Consider the following 20,620-nt stretch of genomic DNA (forward strand, 5'->3'; position numbering starts at 1 on the left):
TGGAGACATAATGTCTTTCAGATGGCTTGGGAACACCACAGTGTCCCCCAGGAAGAGCTGGAGGAGGTGGCCAGGAAGGGAAGTCTGGGCATTTCTGCATCGCTGCTGCCCCAGCTACCAAGACCCAGATAAGTGGCAGAAAATGGATGGATGACTAGATGGATTTAATTGCAAATAAATATATCTTCAGTTGAGCACCCTGAGAAGTCATTTATTTTTGCATTTCATTGGGGAAAATGAGGACTGTTGAAAGAATTACCTTTAGAGGTGCTTTCAAACAGCCATCCATGTTAAAAAAAAAAACAACTTTGAATATGAAAACCCCTTAACAAGCAAAATATAATTAATGCTGGCAGCGAAAGCCAGAAGATGTGAAGCATGCAGTCCTAATATCTAAGGTATGGCCAGAGGTTTCCAGTGATTTACTTCATCTGCCAGATGCACAACATGCTTTTTCTTTGCTTTAAAAAAAAGAAAGAAAAAGCTTTGCTCAGGACTATCTATTCCAACAAAAAGATAAATAGCAGCATCAATCACTCTCTCCTAAAAGACAGTAAAAAAGAGTGAACAGAGAAAAATAAGCACTGGGAACACAACTACAAGCCAGAGAAGCATAAAGAAAGTCTGCTTAAATCTGAAGGAGATATTTAACACTTCCAATCGTTCTTTGAAGTGATTTTTTTATATTCTAGCCTTAGGTAAGAGCTTAAACATGTGCAGATATGCAGTCTAGTACCTTTCTTGCATGTATGCCCTTTATCAGAATAATTTTTAATCAAAATGTAAAACAAGCAAAGATAAGTTGAAGTCAATTCTACTGGACAGAGAGTGAACCGGTGTGTAAAATATGGGATCTACAGCGACCTCCAGAGGCAGAAATTATAACACTTACTCAGGACAATGCTGCATTTATTCGGAAGCGAAACACATGCTGTAATTAGTCTGGCTCTATATGTTTTCCTAGAAGCATTGTGCATGATTCATGTTTAAAGGAAACAACTCTTAGCATTGTTGTCATTGTCGTAACAGACAACAGAAATGTGAGAAAGGCCTGAGTACTGCAACATAAATATACGAGACTATTCGTAGATGTTTTGTTCTGTTCTTTCTTAATGTCCTCTGAGTTTTAAGCAGAAAGAAGGAGAACTAAACCTAAACAAAACTTCTGCTACAGATAATAAGCTCTGCTATGCATACTGGTTCTTGCATGTTTCTCCCTTCTGCCTGCCGTCTGCTTTGTCTTTCAGCTGTAAGGAGGATGAAACAGTAGTGCAGATAATTTCAAACATCAGTCTAGCTCTGCTTTCTTGGCTCACATGTTCACACACTTGGCTGTATTCTGGCATCTGTCAGTGGCAAAACAATATGTGGATCAGAGGAGGGAACACGAGAAAGGTGAAAGAAGTTTAGAAAATTGCACAGGAGTCTCTGGAGAACAGATTTCAGTACATCCAAGGCTATCTTTCTCTTTTCAGTCATCATATACAGAAGCTACAAAAGACACTTCCGGAGAGGTGAGCTTTCCAATACAGCCAAAGTGAAAAAGAGAAACTCTAAATGGCAGCGTATATTAAATATGGCTACATCTAAAATGCTTTGACTGCCATACGTTTATTGCACAAATTAGCCAACAGTTTTTAAAAGCCTGTCCTTCAGTCCAATTTCCTGCACAGGCCCCCTCGTTGAACTGCGTATTTTCGTGCATGAACAAGGGGCTCATTGTAATGCGCTGGTAACATGGATCCCTAAATTGATAGACACATAACAGGGTCATCATTCATTTGCATTTTAACAAGTCCTTCAGCTATGACACCAGATCGTGTGAATTCATTACCATACAGGGCTGCGGTTCATCCAGCCATCTATTAGTGACGCCAATTAGTTTACTGGGACAGGTTCACGAGATGCAAATAGGCCCTCAGACGCACCAAGCAGAGCTGCCCCAAACTTTTTCACATAGAGACTCTCATGACAGACACACATTCAAAAAAGGTTTTTGTCCCAGTGACCCACATCTGTGAGAAGTTGAAAAATATGTTGTAAGCATATAATTTGTGGTAAGTGGGGTAATAAATAAATTCATCTTGTGTGTCACTCTAAGCTTTAAGTCTCTGAACATCCTTATTTTGAAATCTGTGAAATGGTGTCCCTTTATCTGGACAGGAAGATATATTGCTGCTGATGTTGCGCCGTGTCCTAGATTCAGTGCTCTCTTCTCTCAGTTGTCACGTAGGAAACGTGCAACCTCAATATCTGTGAAGCATTTCGTACTGCTAAAGGCATCCATAACAAAGACTGATAAAAAAACAACTAAATTAAAACAAACCAAAAAAAAAAAGAACATCAGCTTGATTTCTGCTGGCCCGTTACTGGTGGAACAAACCAGTCCGGTGTAAAAATGTGCAACAGCCTGTTTATTGTAAACTGCCACTTACAGGTTAGACAGGCCCTGCCACCAGAAGCCTTGATGTTACTTCAGGAGGACAGAGCAAGTCACAGGTCTCCCGTGAAAGAGAAGTCCAAGACAACTCATGTGTCACCCGGGAAAGATACGGGCAGTTAAAACCTGTCAGCCAGCACAGGAACCTGTTACTTTTATTCACCCTTTTGTATCCAAGGTCACTGCTGGGCCTGTATTAGTCATTTCAGAAAAGAATTTCCTTCTTCCTCCTTTCATTTCAGACTCCGATTGACGCCTGTAAGAGTGATTTCTGGTGGAGACAAAACAAACATTTTAACTACACCTTACAGACATTTTGGATTTGTTCTTCTGACTCACACAGCTTAGGCAGCCACACTTTATTATAGGTTTTAACCGTGCTATAAGCATGAACAGCATCAGAGGCACATTAGTTTTTCTCACTCCAAAAATCATCATAGCCTCTGTTAAGGAGACAGTTTCCTCAAATATGTTAACATGTCTTTGGATTAGTTCAAATACAGATATAAGCTTTCACAGAGGAAAGACAAGTTTAAGATTTTAAGAAATTCTTGGTATTGGACAAGCTCATAGTGTACAGATGTGACTCAAGCAATCATATTATTAGTGATTAATATTTTTATTGTGTTTAAGCAGAAGATAAATTGCTGTTTAGTTCATAACATGTCAAAGAAGTAAAACAAATGATCATTTTACTGTTAACTGTGGCTCTCAGAGCTGTCTGTCTATTTAGTCACTTAATGAATAATAAAAACACATTAAATAAAAATGCCTTTAAGGCCTTTGTAACAGTTAACTGCAGATAAAATGTTAATCAGTTTTATTCTTTGTGCTTTGAAGAATCACCCTAGTTATACACTGCAATTTTGATATTATTATGAAAGTAGTAAAGCGTAGATTGTTCCTTCTAACAAATAAGACCAGGCCTGATAACATGTCTCAGATGCATTATAATGAACATGGGCTCTGAAATGTTTTGAATAAAACCCACATACTACTACTGCATCAGAGCCACACCTGGAAAAGGTTTGAGGATTTGCCACAGGAGACACTTTATAGGGAAATGACAGCGGTATTATCAATAGCTGTATTCTCAATTTTGTGGATTCTGATCTACTGCCATGGCTTTCTGATGCACCTACAGGCCAGCTGAGCCATCATTAACACTTTGTTCTTTTCCTACCTCGGCAAGTCAAAACAGGTTTGGTATATATTAGCAGGTAGGCGCCTCTTTGCAGCCACTGAGGCACACAAAATACCTTCATGGTTTGACCAAGGCGTTTTGGCTTGGGGGCCAAATAAAACATACAGGCAACATTAACAAGGGGATGCCAACATCACTTCCTTTATAGGGATGGGGGCATGTTTTTGTCCAAAGGTGCATTATGAAAAAGTGAAAGTTAAACTGTGTCTATCTGTCTATCTATCTATCTGAGGGATCAAGGTTAACTGTGTTGAAGAAACAAACTCTGAAGCAGACACACAACCTCTTTACTTTTTACTACAAGCTGCAATCACCCATTCACACACACCATACAGTATTTTTCTATCCATCACTTGGAGTGGAGTATCTTGCCCAAGGACACTTATCTGACTAGTAGATGAACTTCTCCGCATCCCTTCATCGGGCAAAGAAAACTTTTTTTATTGATTGAACAAAAAATTATATTTTTAACTGGATGGACAGCACACACTTTTAAAATGAGGTGGCATTAAAATGAAGTAAGGTAAGTGAGCAAGGTAGGTTTGTTGACTTTACATCTTCCTAATTATCTATCAACTACGTAAATACGTAATAAATTGTTTGTAACACTTGAAAATGTTTATCAGCGGTGCATTAACAAACACACTAATATAAATGCTCGCATTTGCTTACAACTACTACGCAATATAAATAATTTATCACATCTTCATCTGGTCATCATACATAATACATGTCCACCTCTGGAAGTGGTGCAGCTGGCTTTATGCCTGTGTCTTAAGCATTATCCAGCACCACTGGAAAACCCAACCACATGTTTTTACTTCCTGTCAAGGTGGTGCACCTGCTCATATCAGCTCCACCCCCTTAGCCTCCCTCCCTCCCTGCCTCCTACCCCCCCCCCCCCCACGACACCTCTCGCTCCAGGTTTGACTACAGTACCCAGAGCGCACTGCGCCGCTCTCCACTCTCCCTCGCTCTCCGCTGCGCCAGTCCGCCTCACTGACTCGCAGAACCAGTTGGTTTGGCCCAGCTTCTTGTTTCCTGCCTTCTCACTGTGTGTGTGCTGCTGCTGCTGCTGTTGTTGTTGCCTGGTGTCAACCTACGCCGACGGGAGAAGAAGACATATCCCTCCCTCTCCTCTGTCAGAGGGCCGCTTCCAATTTGCCTTCACTTTCCTCCTCGCCGGCACCATTGGCTTCCGTGCCGTGCCAGTCAACTCGCCTCCTTCCCCAGCCCGAGTTGAGCAGCAACAGCTCGGAAACATCTGGCCGCCGCAGAGTGCTAGACTCCCCGTCCCTGCGCCTGCTCGCCTCGGCAGCCTGTTATGGAAATTAGTCCAAAGTCAATCTAGTTTTGTCTCCGAAGGAAAAAAGAGGGGATTTTGACGGAGGAAGCGGGGAAGACGGTGGACCTTCTTGTCTGTAAGTGCTGCTTCTAATACCGGAGTCCGATTAAAGGAGGCTCAGGAGAGAGAGAGAGAGGGTGGGTTACGGAGGGGAAAAAGTAGCTAAACCTTCCTTAGCATGACTGTGTTGTCTCCACGCACTAATAGTTGCTATGTTAGCCGTCCCTCCGCGGTGTTTTAGGGGCTGTTGTCATAGCACCTGGGCCTCCCGAACAACTGTAAATAGCTCAATATTGCAGCCCGTCCGCCTTACTTTTGTTAGCCGCGATCGGGCTATAGCTAGCTGCGTGGGTCAGTGTGTCTCCGTGTGTGTCTCTCCCTGTTTTTCTGTGTTTGTTGTGTCTTCTGGTAAGAAATTAATTACAATACTCCTTTTCTCGCTCGGAGACTTGTCTCTGAACAGCCTGTAAGCGGTAGCAGGAGTTGGACTTTTATGCTAATTTTTTCTCCGGACCGTCGTGGGCAGGCAGCTTGAAAATTGAGTCTTAAATTAAAACAAACTCCAGCAGACTTTCTCCTAAATTTGATAGCACTTTAGAGGTGATAAAAACGCGTCAAAGTGAGGTGAAATTGATTTTTTTTAAAGCGACTTCCAAACCGTGTAATTAAAAGAACTCCGGTGGTGAAGTTAATTAGAAGTTTAAGTTGATTAATGTGATGTTTCCCGCACTTTATTTCTGTTTTATTGACACAGTGAAATTTTTCATTACAGGAGATTACACGGCAAATATTTCTAATTAACTTACAAAATGTTGAAATGGGTGATTATGAAACAAAGAAAAAATAATATAAATGTAATTTATTTCCACATTTGTGTGCAGCTGTGATCACATTTTATTGTGGAAACTCAGTGGGCGGTGTTGCTATTATTTTATTTAAAAAAAAAACAACTTTATTTACAGCCAAAATAAAATAGAAAATAAAAGTTGCAGAGTTGTAAATGTTACAGAAAGTTTGCCCAAAACGAAAGCGAAATACAGCCGTTATAATAAGTGTAATAAGTTTCTCCCCGGCTATTAAACACCCTGCACACCTTTTGTTTTGCCCTCACTGGACTCTTTCGGCTCATTTTTGTCACCCAGTGAGTCGTTCGAAGGGTCCGGGCAGTGGTGGTGGTGGTGTGTAGGGGGTGGTGGTTGCTGGATACATGGATATATGGATGGATGGATGGATGAGCGGATGAATGAGTGAATACAAGACGAGGTAGCGGCGCTGAACCGTAAAAGAGTGGAAAACAATATCAGCTGCGTGCGTCTGTCAGTTGCAAATGTGCCGTGTTGGCTTTTGTTTATGGTAACTGGAAGGAGAAAAAGACAGAAGGAGAAGGACAGAGAAGTGCATTTCAAATGATTTTAGACGCCAGGTAAAAGAAAAGTTGTTTGTGTGTGTGTATGTGTGTTTTTTAGTGCGTAAACTTTGCATTTCCTTAATAGTTTTGGTGGCAGTTGCAGCTTAGTGATTTTGATGTGTAAACTCCAAACACCAAATCCCAGAATATTTTAGCCGACTTGTGTTTTATTTCCCAGAGAGAGAAAAAAAGGAGGGGGAGAAGAGAGACAAAGTTGTGCGGTGTTGGTAGAATGAAAGAGGAGTCTGGTGGCAGGAGTGTAGAGGAGGCAGCATATGGCTGTAGAAAGAGCACAGCTGGAGGTAGCATCTCCATCTGAGGATGATGTCAGAGCAGCTGACAGGCTGCCATCCACCCCACCTCCTCCTCCTCCATCCCTCCACTGCCTCCACCCCTCCCCAGTCCTTTATTGTGAGTCTCAGCGGCAGCCTGGGAGAGTCAGTGCTGTGCGTGTGTGTGTGCAGTGTGCGCACGCTGTGTGTGTGTGTTTGTGGCTGCTGATCAGCGCCAGTTAGGAGGAGGAGGAGGAAGAGGAGGAGGAGGGAGGTGGTATCTCGTTCCCCCTCCAACATCTCCTCCACTTTGCATCTGTCCCTCGCAGTTTGAACAGCGTGTTTTTTTTTTTTTTGCTTGCCTGCCTGCCTGCCTGCCTCCCTCTTCTTCTTCTCTCCTCTTCTACCCACTCATTGATTCAGAGAGAGCGAGCGAGCAAGAGAAAGAGCAAGAAAGAAAGAGAGAGAGGGAGAGGGCGATACACAGCCATTCCCAGCCAGAGAGCCCGGCTATTCTGCTACAGTGGAGTTAATCAAGTTGATGCATACTGCTGCAGGTATCGTTTTGTGTGTGTATGTGTGTGCGTGCGTGTGTTTACAGTAGGAGAGTCCGGGATGGTGGAGTTTTGTTTTGTTGTGGGGGATCTCCGGTGTGTCAAACCAGTGTGAGAACTGCGTGAAACTGCTGGCGAGTGCTTCAGAAGTAAACGGCAAAGGTAGCCGGTGCTGCCTGTCTGAGGGGTAATTGCAGCCCGGGAGCAGTCTGCTTGTTTTTAGCTTGCAGTCGAGAGGGGTGCATTTAAAACTTAAGCTGCTGCTTCCTGTTTGAGCTGTCAGACGTTTTGTCGGGACACTTGTTAATTGAAAGGGAAGTGTAGTTTTTTGCAGTTTAATCGTGATCATAAATCATAAAAGTAAGTCTCCTTTGAAATATAGTATTTAGACATTTTAAGAGAAGACAATAAACACACATTTTAGCTAATAAATAGGCTTAAAAAACCCTAGAATAAACTGAGCAGTTATTTAATCTGTATTATCTACTTTACTTTTTTCCTGTTAATTCTAGCTCGCTGTAAAAATTACTTGAAAGCATGTGCGGTGCGCTCTACCCATTTTCCCCCTCCTGTCGGCTGGAGTAGAGGAGACTAATTTAGAAGTTGCAGATTTGAGCTGCCTGAATTGGCTAGACAGCTGTAATCGCACTCCCTCCTAGTCTTAATCTCTTTATCTGGCTAGCAGCTGCCATATGGCCCCCGTCAGCTGGATCAGATGTGGGTAAGCCTCCCTCCTCGGCCGTCCCAGCCTCTCCCTCACCCTCTCCCTCCCTGCCTGCCCCTCTGTGTGTGTCTCTCTCAGACCCCTGCCTGAGCTGGCTGGCCGGGGCCGGGTGGGCTGGGTGACTGGGCTGCTGCCCTCCTGAGTCTCCGCCGGCGGCTCCCTCCCCACCGTCGCCACCGTCGTCTTTATTTTTAGCCATCTTTAAGGATTAGGATTGATGCTGTGACGAGCAGGGCACTTACAGTGATTGTATTGTAAATCTTCTCTTCTGGGTGGTGGTGGGTGGAGGGGGTTGAGGAAGAGGGCAGTTTCTACTATGGGGCGGATGTGCGGGGTTTTTCTTGTAAGATTCAGATGGAAAGGAGTGCATGAGTGACGGCTGGTTTATATGTGTGTGCGAGTGTGTGTGTGTGTGTGTGTGGAAGGAGGAGGTGGTAGAGGGGTTTGGCTGGACAGTGGGGTGGGGGGGAGGTGGGAGGTGGTACACCCTTGTCCCTGTAAGTCCCCCTCATTAAAAGCAGTCTGAACAAGCCGGAGGGCGAGCACACACACACATGCACATCACACGGACGCACACACAGTCTAACACACTGACATTCTTGGTTTAGCTTCATTCAAATGAGGTGATTTAACTGCTTTGGTTAACACAGTGCAGAGCGGGACCAATGTATTTTCTCAGGCAGGACAAATCGACTTGGCTAACAGGTGGGACCTTTTACACATTTCTTTTTTCTTATTGTCTTCTGGAATCAAAGGTTTTTTGCACAATTAGTTGGTAATTAATTTTATTAATTCGATAATTTCCAGCAAATCTTCTCTAAGAACACCTGCAGAGCATTGATGCAAATTTCCTCCCTTTTTTTCCCTCCACGTCTAATCTCACACCTAAAGCCGAAGCTCGCAGGTTAAACAAGGGACAAGCTGTTTTGTTTTTGACAGTGCTGTTTCAATTGGCCAGTTTTGCTGCTCGACTTAGCCTGTGGAGGTGGTTGGTAGGTAGGCTGGTACTAAGTGTGTGTGTGTTGTGTTTTATATGTGAGGACAGCGTGTGCAGCTGAAAGCCGGTTACCTAAAAGGGCTGTGCCAGGCCAGGCCAAAGTGGGTTAATAAAAATAACCAGCGTAGGAGCAGCGACAATCCAGGAGTGCAGGCAGAGGAGTTGGAGAGATACAGAGAGTGAGAGCGGAGAGACCGAGTAGAAGAATCGGTCGCTGGTGGTTTACCTGAGATTGAGTCTTTGTCTTGGTACAAAACTGAGTTAGTGGTTTTTCTTAAATGAAACCATAAATTGTATTTTCTTTCTATTTTTCTTGTCTACTTTTTATTTATTTTAAATTAAGCAAGTAATTGGAGCAGAAAATGAACATTTGGTTTGATGTATGAAGGAATGTGTGCACGACTTTACGAGAATTGTTTCTGTCGATGTTGGGATGAGGAGTAAAAAAATCCGGGTTGTGCGTAGGTCATGGCTTATTTTAGTTAACTTTTTATGTGTTTTAAAATTATTATTTCATGTGTTACTCTTCCTGTTTGTGCCTTTCGTGTTTTCTTGTCTTTTTCTTGTTTTGTTGTCACCGTCGTTATATCAGATATGTTTTTTTACTGATTCTCTCTGTCCTTGTGTCTCTTAATTTTTAATCTTTTTGTGTTTTTTACCAGATTTAATACAAATTTTGTTCACAGAAATTGTGGCGTTAAAAGAAACGTCTTAGTGGTGATAAAAACTAAATCATGGTCTCTCTATTTAGCTTACGTTTTTAACTTGTTTTCCACCTTTTTAGATTCCATAGTTTTCTATTGCTCCTCATTTCATGTAATCTTGGTTGCCTCTTGTTTACCTTTTAATTCTTTATATTTTGCATATTTATGCTCATGGAAAGGTTGTTTTTTTTAATTACACCCCCTAAATGAAATCATTAAAATAACAAAAAATAAAAACTGTAGGTTTAAAATGAAAGACATCTTTGATACTTTACGAGATGTAATTAACTTTGACGCTGTGTCTGTGTGTGTGGCTTCAGGTTATGAGGACGGCAGGATGGAGTTCCCAGACCACAGCAGACATTTACTCCAGTGTCTGAGCGAACAGCGGCATCAGGGCTTCCTGTGTGACTCCACGGTGCTGGTGGGCGATGCCCAGTTCCGTGCCCATCGTGCTGTGTTGGCCTCCTGCAGCATGTACTTTCACCTTTTCTACAAGGACCAGCTGGACAAGAGAGACGTGGTGCACCTCAACAGTGACATTGTCACAGCTCCGGCCTTTTCCCTGCTCCTGGAGTTCATGTATGAGGGCAAACTGCAGTTCCAGGACCTTCCCGTGGAGGATGTGCTGGCAGCAGCCAGCTACTTGCACATGTATGACATTGTCAAGGTGTGTAAGAAACGTTTGAAGCAGAAGGCCACAGCGGAGGCAGACAGCACGCGCAGAGAGGATGACGGTGGGTCCAGCTGCTCTGATAAAGCCGATAGTCTATCAGACAGTTCCACAGGCCGGCCTGCTACTGCCGACCTGCTGCACAGCGATGAAGAGGAGGAGGGAAAGGCAGAGGGAGGGCCGCTGTGGCTGAGGCTGCCGTCTGCAGACAGACCAGGGACACCAGCTATGGCTACAACCAGTCCAGGGCAGGGTGCGACGGAGACGCAAGCAGGGGAAGGCCTGGGAGAGGGAGGAAAGCTCCTTTCTCCGGCCGGCAGCCCCACCAGCTCCACTGGATCTCTCTCCCAGAGGTCCCACCGCTCCGTGAGCTCTCGTGGGGGCCACAGGGGTAGGAGGGTGTCAAATGATGCAGCTGACTGCGTCCTGGACCTGTCAGTCAAGCCAATTGCAGGTAGCAACCACACTAACCACCACCAATCCTTTTTCAGCGGAGCAGCTACACCAGACAGCCTCCAAAGCCCATTGGCTGTTAGGGTAAAGGTAGAAAGGGGCGTGGCTTCAGATGAGGAAGAGGAACTGGGAGGTGGGGACTATGACATGGAGCATAGCGGCCTCACCAAGGCCACGGTTCCTAACACCAATGGGGGCCTGGCCCACCACGGGGTCGGAGGGCCCTTGTCGGCCCAGCGGAGGCTCGGCCTGGAAGCACACCTGTCTGCTCTGCGAGAAGCCTCCCTGGCCTCAGAGCTGGAGCGGGAGGAGAAGCCTCCAGCCACAGCAGACGATGAGGACATCCTGGGGGGCGAAAACGAGCGCGCTCAGGCTGAGGCGGCCAGCATGGATAGCTCGCTGCTGCCTTACGTCTCCAACATGCTGTCGGCTCAACACACACAGATCTTCATGTGCCCGCTGTGTAACAAGGTTTTCCCCTCACCCCACATCCTCCAGCTTCACCTCAGCTCCCACTTCAGGGAGCAGGAGGGCATCCGCGCCAAGCCCGCCGGAGACGTCAACGTGCCCACCTGCAACATCTGCAGCAAGACCTTCTCCTGCATGTACACGCTGAAGCGCCACGAGCGGACACACTCCGGTGAAAAACCCTACACCTGCACCACCTGCGGCAAGAGCTTCCAGTACTCACACAACCTCAGCCGCCACGCAGTGGTGCACACGCGTGAGAAGCCTCATGCTTGCAAGTGGTGCGAGCGGCGCTTCACGCAATCCGGGGACCTCTACCGACACATCCGCAAGTTCCATTGCGAACTGGTCAACTCGCTGTCAGTGAAGAGCGAACCTCTGGCGCTCCCAAATGTCAGGGATTGGGCGATCGAGGACAGCTCCCAGGAACTGTGGAAGTAGAAACAGACTTCTAGGTTTGGTAAAGGGAAAAAGACGGAGAGTGAAAGAAAGGCAGAGAGGCGTGGGGAGGTTAGAGGGAGGCGGCAGAGTTTGATATTCGGGGTTTAAGTGAGTCACGTTCTTGTTTGTTGCAACATCTCATTCAATAGCACTTTAATAGCACATGAAAATGTTACTACTGAGTTGTTTTTCTTTTCTTTTTGTTCCTATTTGGGGTAATTTTTGTTTTATTCTATTTTATTCTGAATCCTCATTTTTATTTCGCGCAAGTTCTCTCCTGTTGGTGGTTTTAATTGCGTCTCTGGACACGGGTCCCAGTGAGAAAGTCTCGCCTTTTTGAAGAGATTTCACTCTGTTTGTGTTTCATCCCAGACACAACACTCCGATGCTGGCCAGCGTATCGGTCCCAGTTCCACAGACAGCAAAACACCACTGCAGGAGTTCAGGTCGAACACACTGAAGTGAAAAAGCATTACAATACACTAAACGGGTACTGTGATCACCACAAGTCGACGCCACCAAACACACAGTTTGAATTAGCGTGCGCACACGCGAGTGTGTGTGTGTGTGGTACTGCACTACTCTGGCAAAAATTTCACCTAACGTGCGTGAGTGTGTATGAGTGTGTTTTGTGTGTATTGATTTTATTTTCTACTGGCACGGAGGTGTCGTTGGCGAAGCGCTCCCCGCTTCTCTTGTTAAGCTCTTTGGTGTTGTGTGTTCAGGGGAAAGCTGACTGACTGACAGATAAACTGATGGCACTCATGCAATGCACAGCCTCCTTTTTTCACTTCCAGTCAATTTGAAGTATTTTCTAAAAATGAAAAGACCTTTACAAATAATTAATAATTATTATTGTTATCGATAGAATTTTTTTCTTAAATCTAGCTGGCAGTCTTTAAAACATCTCTTGTTGAAAAGTTATTTAATTTAAGGTTGTTGTATATTGTTCTGATATAGTTTAAAAACTTTAATTCTTTGCATTTTTTTAAATTAATGATTATTATTATTATTATTTTGTTACTTTTTTTGTAATGGGACCTGCTGTTGTTGCATGACGTCCAAACCTGTATATTTTAAAATAAAAAATGTGAATTTGCTGTATTACTGTACACATTGTAATTGATCAAATATTTGACAACGGGCTTTCCTTTTTTTTTCTTTTCTTTTCTTTGTGAATACTATCCAGGGTGCGGTCTGTTGAAAAACTGAATATTATTCTCACGACTATGGAAAAAAAAATGCATGAAATTTTGATTTTGTCTTAAACCTTTAAGTTGTGGTTTTTGCATCGGGGAGGGGGAATGTTTGAACCGTACACTTTTGACAGTGAAAAGTCGGATATTTTGTACTCGCTGGGATCCTAGAAGAACGTTACCGAATGTGTTTCCGTCGGATGTTGAAGCGATATGATGAAGCATTTTAAGCCTGTGTCTATATGCACTGATCTTTCTGCTGCACGCGTGTGTGTGTGTTAATGCGTGCGTGCGCGTGTGTTTACGAGCGTGTGACTCGGTTAGCACCAGTCAATTTAACCTACTGAAGATCTACGTCCACCCAGCACTTCCTCCTCTTGCTCCTCCTCAGGCGTTAAATGTCTCTACTGCTATAACTTTTGTGTCCGTCCTCACCAGTTCTAAACGCGGTCGAGCCATTTCTTAATTATTTCTGCAGATTTGGGCTCTCGTTTCAGGTCTGTTGAGTGCAGTTTTTTTAAAACATTTTTTATTAAATTGTGGCTTGGCTGAAGTGTGAAGGATACGGAGGGAGGGAGTAAGGAAGGAGCGAGGCTGAACCTGAGCTGTCCTGCTGAAAGTTGAAGGGTCAGATATCTCTGCCACACTGTTGCTTCACGCTGAGCCGAGCTGTGCTGAGCTGAGCGGGGCCGTTAAACTCACTCAGCTCAGTGCAGTGTGCATTTCACATTAGGTGCAGTGGATGTCACGTCTGTGTGTGCGTGCGTGTCTGTTTGTGTGTTTCCTTTTAAAGCATAATCCTTACTTTGAGATGGATGGGAGAGAATTGGCATGCCTGAATGCACCTTTTTAAGCTTAAAGACATGAAATCAGATTTTTTGCTGAAAAGATGCCTTTATTTAAAAAAAATAAAAATAAAATTACATTTCTGATGCTGTGATGTATTTGATACTGTAAAGCATTGAGAAATGGCTGTTGAAAATTTTGTGTAAATTCTTGGAATTTATTGAATTTATCTATTTTGATCATGTGATTAGAAAACTCTTATATGTAAATGTTGCGTTTGGGTCAGGGCTACATCAGTTTCTTCTTCTTTTTTTCTTGTTTTTATTGAAATTTCAAAATAATTGGTCGAGCGTTTATACAATCCAAAAACATTTTTCAGAAAGATACTGACACTCCACATTACCCCCCCCCTCTCTCACTCACTCAAATATGTATGTGTGTGTGTGTGTTAGTGTGTGTGTCCCCGCAGATGTGCATGTGGTGGGTGGGGTATATGTACATGCCGCCCCGTCATCTGGTGGCACCTACAGGCTCTGCCAATGCAACAGTGTGGGTGACATTGCGACAGTTTGCACCACATCGTCTCATTTTTGTCCCGAAATGTTATTTCTTCACTGGCAGCGTCTCTGCATATGGGCTCCCTCCATCCTGCTGTTGTTTTCATCATTACTGCTGGGGGTTTTTTCTCATTTTTTTCCCTCCCCGTTCTGTTCCTCTGGTTTTACTTGACCGCCTTAAACTGCTGTAGTCCGGGCTGTTATTTTATTTTTAAAAGTGTGAGTGTGTGGGGTGGGGTGGAGTGGCGGGAGTGATGTTAACCACTCAAGACGCTGTGAAGTAAACCACCCCGACTGGACATCTCCATCTTTTTGCTGTGCTTACTTGAAAACAAAAGGGGATAGATTGGGGGGGGGGGGGGGGGGGGGGGTTTGTTGGTTTTTTTTTAAGTAAGGTATAAAAATAAATAAAATTTAAAAAAAAAATCAAATGTCATGGACAGTTTATGGTAAAGAACATGAAGGGTTGGAGGGTGGGGAGAGGGCATGAAATGACTGAGTCTGTTTTGAAAAAGGACAATCACTGTCTGGGGGGGGGGGGGACAAGCAGATTTCAATTGAGATCTATTTACTCCCTGTTGAGATTACAATTTTTTTCCTTTGCTTTTCTTTTATGTTCCTTTTTTCAGATTTAGTCATTTTAGCTTTGACAATCATAGTTGGGTTGATTTTTTTTTCTCTCAAGGGGAGTAAATTCTAATTGTGTTTAGTTTTGTAATTTTTTGGTGTGCTGTTGTTGACATTTTTAAATTGTGTGCAAACTGCAATAAATTATAAGAATCTTGAAATTCAACCCATGTGTGTGTGAAGCTTTTTTCTTTTTTGTGTTTAACTTTACTCATAAAAGTCACAGTTTCCTCGCTGCCATTAAAATAACGAAGATTAGCGACATTTAACTCTGTGTGTGCGCGCTCACGAGTTACAGGTTGCATGAGGGCCAGTTGGGAGGTCTTGGCATCCTGCTCTGCAATGACTTGTCATGTGGGTGGAAGCTGTGCACGTGTGTGTGTGTGTGTGTGTCTGAGAAGCTCTACAGCGAGCCGTGCCTGGACACAGCGTGGTGGCCTGCACACTCGCTGTGTGTGTACTCACACAGCTCCTGATATATATCTGCAGCACTGGCTGAAGTGTAGGCTGCATTTGAGAAGAAAATGTGCAGCAGCTTGTTGAGATCCAATCCCCTGCACCACACGCACACAGCCTCTTCCTAAAGGTTCTCAGGCACAAGTTTCCAGTAAAGAAATCAGCTTTAGCTAATGTCTTGCTGCTCAGTAAACCGGCTCTTACAGATGCATTAAAAGCCCCTGCACTCGGAGGCCAAGGAGCAGCGTTCATTAGGCCACAGATGGCCACTTCGATAAGCCCCCAATGCACACTCACGTGATAAGCTCACTCCTAATCTTTATGACATTGTCCCCTGTCTGATGAATGCCTAATGTCAGTTTAAGAAACTTGGAAGTGTTAAAAAGATTTCAGTGTGGCGTCCACTTCAAGGAAAGTTCAATATTTCAACTTTGCAGCTATTTTACTAGGTGAGGTTACTCACAGTGGCTGGCCATTATTTGGAATATATTTATTTTATTATAAAACTTGTCAAAAAACAGTAGGAGACATTTCATTTTAAAAGAAAAAACACCCTTTTTTCTCAGTTGAGATATCGAGACAATGTAAAAAAGTCTCTTTGAGATACCTTCTTTAAATCTTCAGAGGCAGAAAATACATTAACCCTCTCCTTTGCTCCTGCGCTACTTGGTGATCATTAATTGCAATCTGCAGCGTTGTAAGTGAACATCTGCTTGTAGACAACTGCGCGCTCTCTCTCTCTCTCTGTATGAGGAGGCCGTGCGAGGTTTGCTGTGAATGTAGGTCATTAATTTGTTTCTGTCCTTTGTTTACTTAAGGAAGGGGGGACAAAGGGGCAGCTGCAGAACCATTTGGCTGTGCCCAAGGCGGGCCAGCTCAACATGTTGGGAGGCTGAGACCAGCTTGGGCTCCTGTCTGGGGCCCGGGCCCCTGCACTCTGCTGGTTTGCGTGAGGGAGCGGACTCTGCCAAGCTGCCAGGGAGGACTCTCGTACCAAGGGAGGGAGGAGGGAGGAAGAGATAAAGAGAAGAGTGTCATGTGGACATGTGGAAACGTCCTGATGTTTGGCTGTTGTGTCTTGGTTTGTCTCTAAAATGACATCTGCAGGTTGAACAGAGAAAAAAAAGAATTCTTTAACTTTGGAACTTCTAAAACTCAGCTCGAGACAGATGTTTACGTCTTAAAACTCCATAGCATGCAAATACCAGACTGTTATGTTTTTGCTTTGTGTAGCAGTGTAAAAAGATTATTCATGTATTTATGTTCAATCCATTAAAAAAATGGATTCTCTTCCTGTGCATAAAAATGAATCTGTTTAAATGTACAGTAAAACGAAAGCTCCATAACAAACAGGATTCAAGCTTTTAGCCTTGACGAGACGGCAACGCTATTCACGCATTCATTCAGAGCTTATAGCGCAATGACGGGAGAAAAGCTTCCTGTATTCCTTCTCATGTCGGGGACTTGTTGATTTGCCATGAAAAAGGAAATATTCCCAGGACAGGTCGAAGCACAGAAGAACCGATGGCAAGGGAGCGAAAGAGGAAAGCTGGGACAAACCTTTGTGTGTGTGTGTGTGTGTGTGTGTGTGTGTGTGTGTGTGTGTGCAAGTGATCTAGGATTGTCTACATATTTAAAAGAGCGCCTTTGTCAGGCACTCAGCACAGCAGGACAGAAGGCAAGCAACAAGCGGCCTGCCTGCAGCAGACAATACAGTGGCACTACACTGGCTGGGGTGGGGTGGCTGAAATGGGGGAGGTAGTGGATGTGAGGGGGGAGGATTTTTGGGAAAATCAGGGGGCACAGTGTCCCAGCAAGCCATCCATCCATCCAGCCGCCCACCGCACTCTCGTCCCCCTCCTCTGCCTTCCTGAAAACAAAAGGCGATGCAACTCGAACTTGAATATCTGTGTGTCTCTGTGAGAAGGGGCCCCAAATACCACTTACACATAACCCCCCCCCAAAACCACGGCAACCCCCATGCACATCCTCCACACATACAGCTACCTCACATAAGAGACTTATTGATGAGCAATTTTCACACGTTTGCAAGAAACACACATTAGTAACACAGGTTTATATAACCTGTCATCTAGCACACACACACACACGCACAAGCACAAACACAAAGGCCTCCAGCTGGTATGTCTTCAGGGCTGGGCTACGATGGGATTAAACAGTACTTGTCCTTTGTGTAATTCTTGTATGGAAGGAGAGCAGCCATGAACTCTCAACAGAGACAGAATGGTAATGAAAAAGGAGAGAAAGAGAGAGAAGGAGATGGAGAGACAAATCTTTGAATCACAAGGACTTATTTGAAGACGAGGCGTTTGCGATAAAGAGCCAGATTAATTGGATTTAAGGTTAAAGCAACAATGAAGCCCCACAGGCAGAAATGAAAGCTTCTCTTTCATTCATCACCCTCCACACTTCTGCCATCCTCTCCCAGCTGTGCGTGCATGTGTGTGCGCGAGTGTGTGTGTGGTAGATAAGGGGCATTAACAGGGTGTGTTCGGGGTGTTGTTGTGAACTGCTGGCACCGGTACACATGTGCGCAACTCAGCACTTTATCACCGCCATGGTGACCTGATGAGGTCACGCAGGGAGAGGACCTTTAGTGTCACTAACTCAGCCTGTCGGGCTGCTGCTGTCTTCTGTGGTAACGCTGTTACTTTACCGGGTGTGTGTGTGTGTTTGTGGACATCTGCTGCACGTACCTGCTGAGCTGTACACATGTATAAACACACACATACACACACGGGCGACGAGCGAGCAGCAGTTAGCCAGCTGTGGCGGTGTTGCGGAAGCGTCAAGTTCATTCTCCCTGTCGTGTCTTTCCTCCTGCTGTAACGCAGTGGAGACGTGATAAAAGAGACAAACTGCAGTCTGGGTAATAGCGTAAATCCCTGCAGTTGTGTGTGCAGCTTCTTATCTAGCAGATCCTAAAACTCACAGTCCAGTTTGATGTGTCTCAGCGCTGTCAGGATGCGGTACATTTTCAAATCAGTAGGAATAAGGCACAGTGTGTGTCTCACATCCAACTGTCAGTTTATAATAATAGCTAAATGTTTAGGGTTTGAAGCTACAGAGACGTGCTGTCAAAAGAAGGCATCAGCCCATCTCAGCTCAGTGGTTCAATAGAATTCGAACAAAATGTGCAGTGACTAAGTTGATTTAGTTTTGTTATGAGAAGCGTACACACAACACACCTGTCCAAATATTCACACAAGAGGTAACAGCAAAACAAAGCACAGGTTCAGTCTGAAATCTATTCTAACAAAGAGGAAGGTAGAAGGTAGCACTTTACATGGATGCATCACGTATATGCAATAAGCCATACTTGTGTTTAAAAAAAATATTAAGTGTTACAGATACAACAATATTGTTCGTTCACAGCTCCTATATAAGAAGATAACAGTTTATTGACTCGATGACTGCAAAAAATGAAAAAACAAAACAAAACACAGATTCAACAAAACAAGCTTAGTAAAGGTTAAAAAAGGAGAAACTAGGCACGTTATTTAAACAATTATTTAAATAAAAAAATGCGTTATTAAACATCGTTGTTCCTTCATGTTTTTGAACATGTTCATGTTGCACATTCACACAGAGGAATATTAACACATAATGTACTCACTTTAAAACACACGGCCAACAGGAGATCAGACGAGGCAGATGGCTGCCCTCCCTGAGCCTGGTTCTGCTGAATGGTAAATGGACTGGTTCTTATATAGCGCTTTTCTACTCTGTCCGAGCACGCTTTATACAGCTAATTCATTCACCCAATCACACCAGCACTTCTAAGCTTAAGTGCTAAGTATTTAACATTCATACACATTCACACTCCGATGGATGCATCGGAGAGCAACATGGGGTTATTATCTTGCCCAAGGATATTTGGCATGCAGACTGGAGCAGCCTGGGATCGAACCACTGACCTTCTGGTTAGTGGCTGATCCGCTCTGCTACCTGAGCTACAGCCACCCCTAAAACATGCGGCCACCCCTGCTGAAGGTTTCTTCCTGTTAAAAGGGAGTTTTTCCTTCCCACTGTCGCCATGTGCTGGTCATAGGTTTGATTGTTGGGGGTTTTCACTCTATTAGAGTAGGCTCTTTACATATTAAGGGCTTTGAGGCAACCGTTGTTGTGATTTGGCGCTATATGAATAAAACTGAATTGAACTGAATGAATTTAATGTAAAGCTATATATGCACTGCGCTTATATTTTTAACTGTGAAAATGTTACCTACATTGAATTTGTCTGCTATTTGAGAATAATGGACGGCTGTGTAAAGTCATTTATGACCCTGAAAATATATGTATATATATTCTGACATTATAGGGTGGGTTGGTTGCATGTTTGAATGGACGGATGGAAGATTTTATTGTAATTTTCCACTTGCTAATCATTACATTTTGCAGTGCACCAATGGTTAACAGACACAAAGATTTACTGCTGCAGAAGCTTGCATCCTCATTCTAACTGGTTTTGCATAATAATTGTATAAATTAATTACACTGATGATTTAGATATCTGTCATAGATCACTGAGACAGGAGAGGCATGCTAAACACAAATACAGCCATCGAAGAAAGAAGTGTTCCTATAGAGAATGAACTAGGTTACAAGCCACAAAGTTGCACAGGGTAAAAATAATCAAATTACACTTCTTTCAATGAAGTTTTGTTGCACTGTCAAAGTAACATCATATATGAGTAGTTTTCTAAACACTTAGCATTAAAATAAGAATCCACTTTCTGCCATCTTTTGATGCGGCGCACATAATATCTAATACTATACAGTGTATTGGGATTATTTATTCTTCGTGCTACACGAAGGAGGGACAGACACACTGAAACATATTGACTCTGCTTACTATTCAGATAAAGATCTCTGTAGTTTTCTTAACATACTTTATCCACTGAAATCAATCATAAACAAGCCCGGTTTTGTTTAAGGTATAAAACAGCACATATCTGTTGCGTCTGTTTTCAGCAACTTAAATGTGTAATCTTTTGCTCCTACTGCCTTAAGATAATCTTGATTTCATAGACAACTTTGGGCAATTCTGATGTGAAAGCATAAATTAGACCCAACATATTGAACTATTATCTCAGCCTGCCAACGGGGAAATTGATTGCAGGAGCAGAAAATAAATTTATGCAAGCAATATGTCGAAACATGTCCGCTGCGTCATTTATTTGTCTATTTATCATATGGCCGACGTTTTCTTGACACGAGGAAAGACATTGAAAACACTCCTGACAGCAGAGAATGTGCGTGAGATGAGTTAAACAGCGCACACGCGTGTATGC

The 20,620-nt window shown here is 43.7% G+C and overlaps 1 protein-coding gene across 6 annotated transcripts; it reads left to right on the plus strand.

Moving 5' to 3' along the window:
* Positions 1–4,610: 4,610 nt before the first annotated feature.
* zbtb18 (zinc finger and BTB domain containing 18) lies at positions 4,611–14,574 on the plus strand. Of its 6 annotated transcripts, none has more exons than XM_086259097.1 (2): positions 4,611–5,065; positions 9,969–14,574. In XM_086259097.1, exon 2 carries the CDS (start codon positions 9,986–9,988, stop codon positions 11,681–11,683), a length of 1,698 nt encoding a protein of 565 aa, XP_086115223.1. In that variant the 5' UTR covers positions 4,611–5,065; positions 9,969–9,985; the 3' UTR covers positions 11,684–14,574. The 6 variants fall into 6 exon arrangements, with proteins under 6 accessions (XP_086115223.1, XP_086115219.1, XP_086115220.1 ...); XM_086259093.1 differs by lacking the exon at positions 4,611–5,065 and adding an exon at positions 5,143–5,397; XM_086259094.1 differs by lacking the exon at positions 4,611–5,065 and adding an exon at positions 5,143–5,340.
* The last annotated feature ends 6,046 nt before the right edge of the window (positions 14,575–20,620 follow it).

The sequence above is a fragment of the Aulonocara sp. 'chitande type north' Nkhata Bay genome, linkage group LG13 (genome assembly GCF_057382095.1).
Source record: "Aulonocara sp. 'chitande type north' Nkhata Bay isolate Kocher_YH1m ecotype deep benthic linkage group LG13, A_spYH_male_GT1.1, whole genome shotgun sequence".
In the NCBI taxonomy this organism is placed as follows: domain Eukaryota; kingdom Metazoa; phylum Chordata; class Actinopteri; order Cichliformes; family Cichlidae; genus Aulonocara; species Aulonocara sp. 'chitande type north' Nkhata Bay.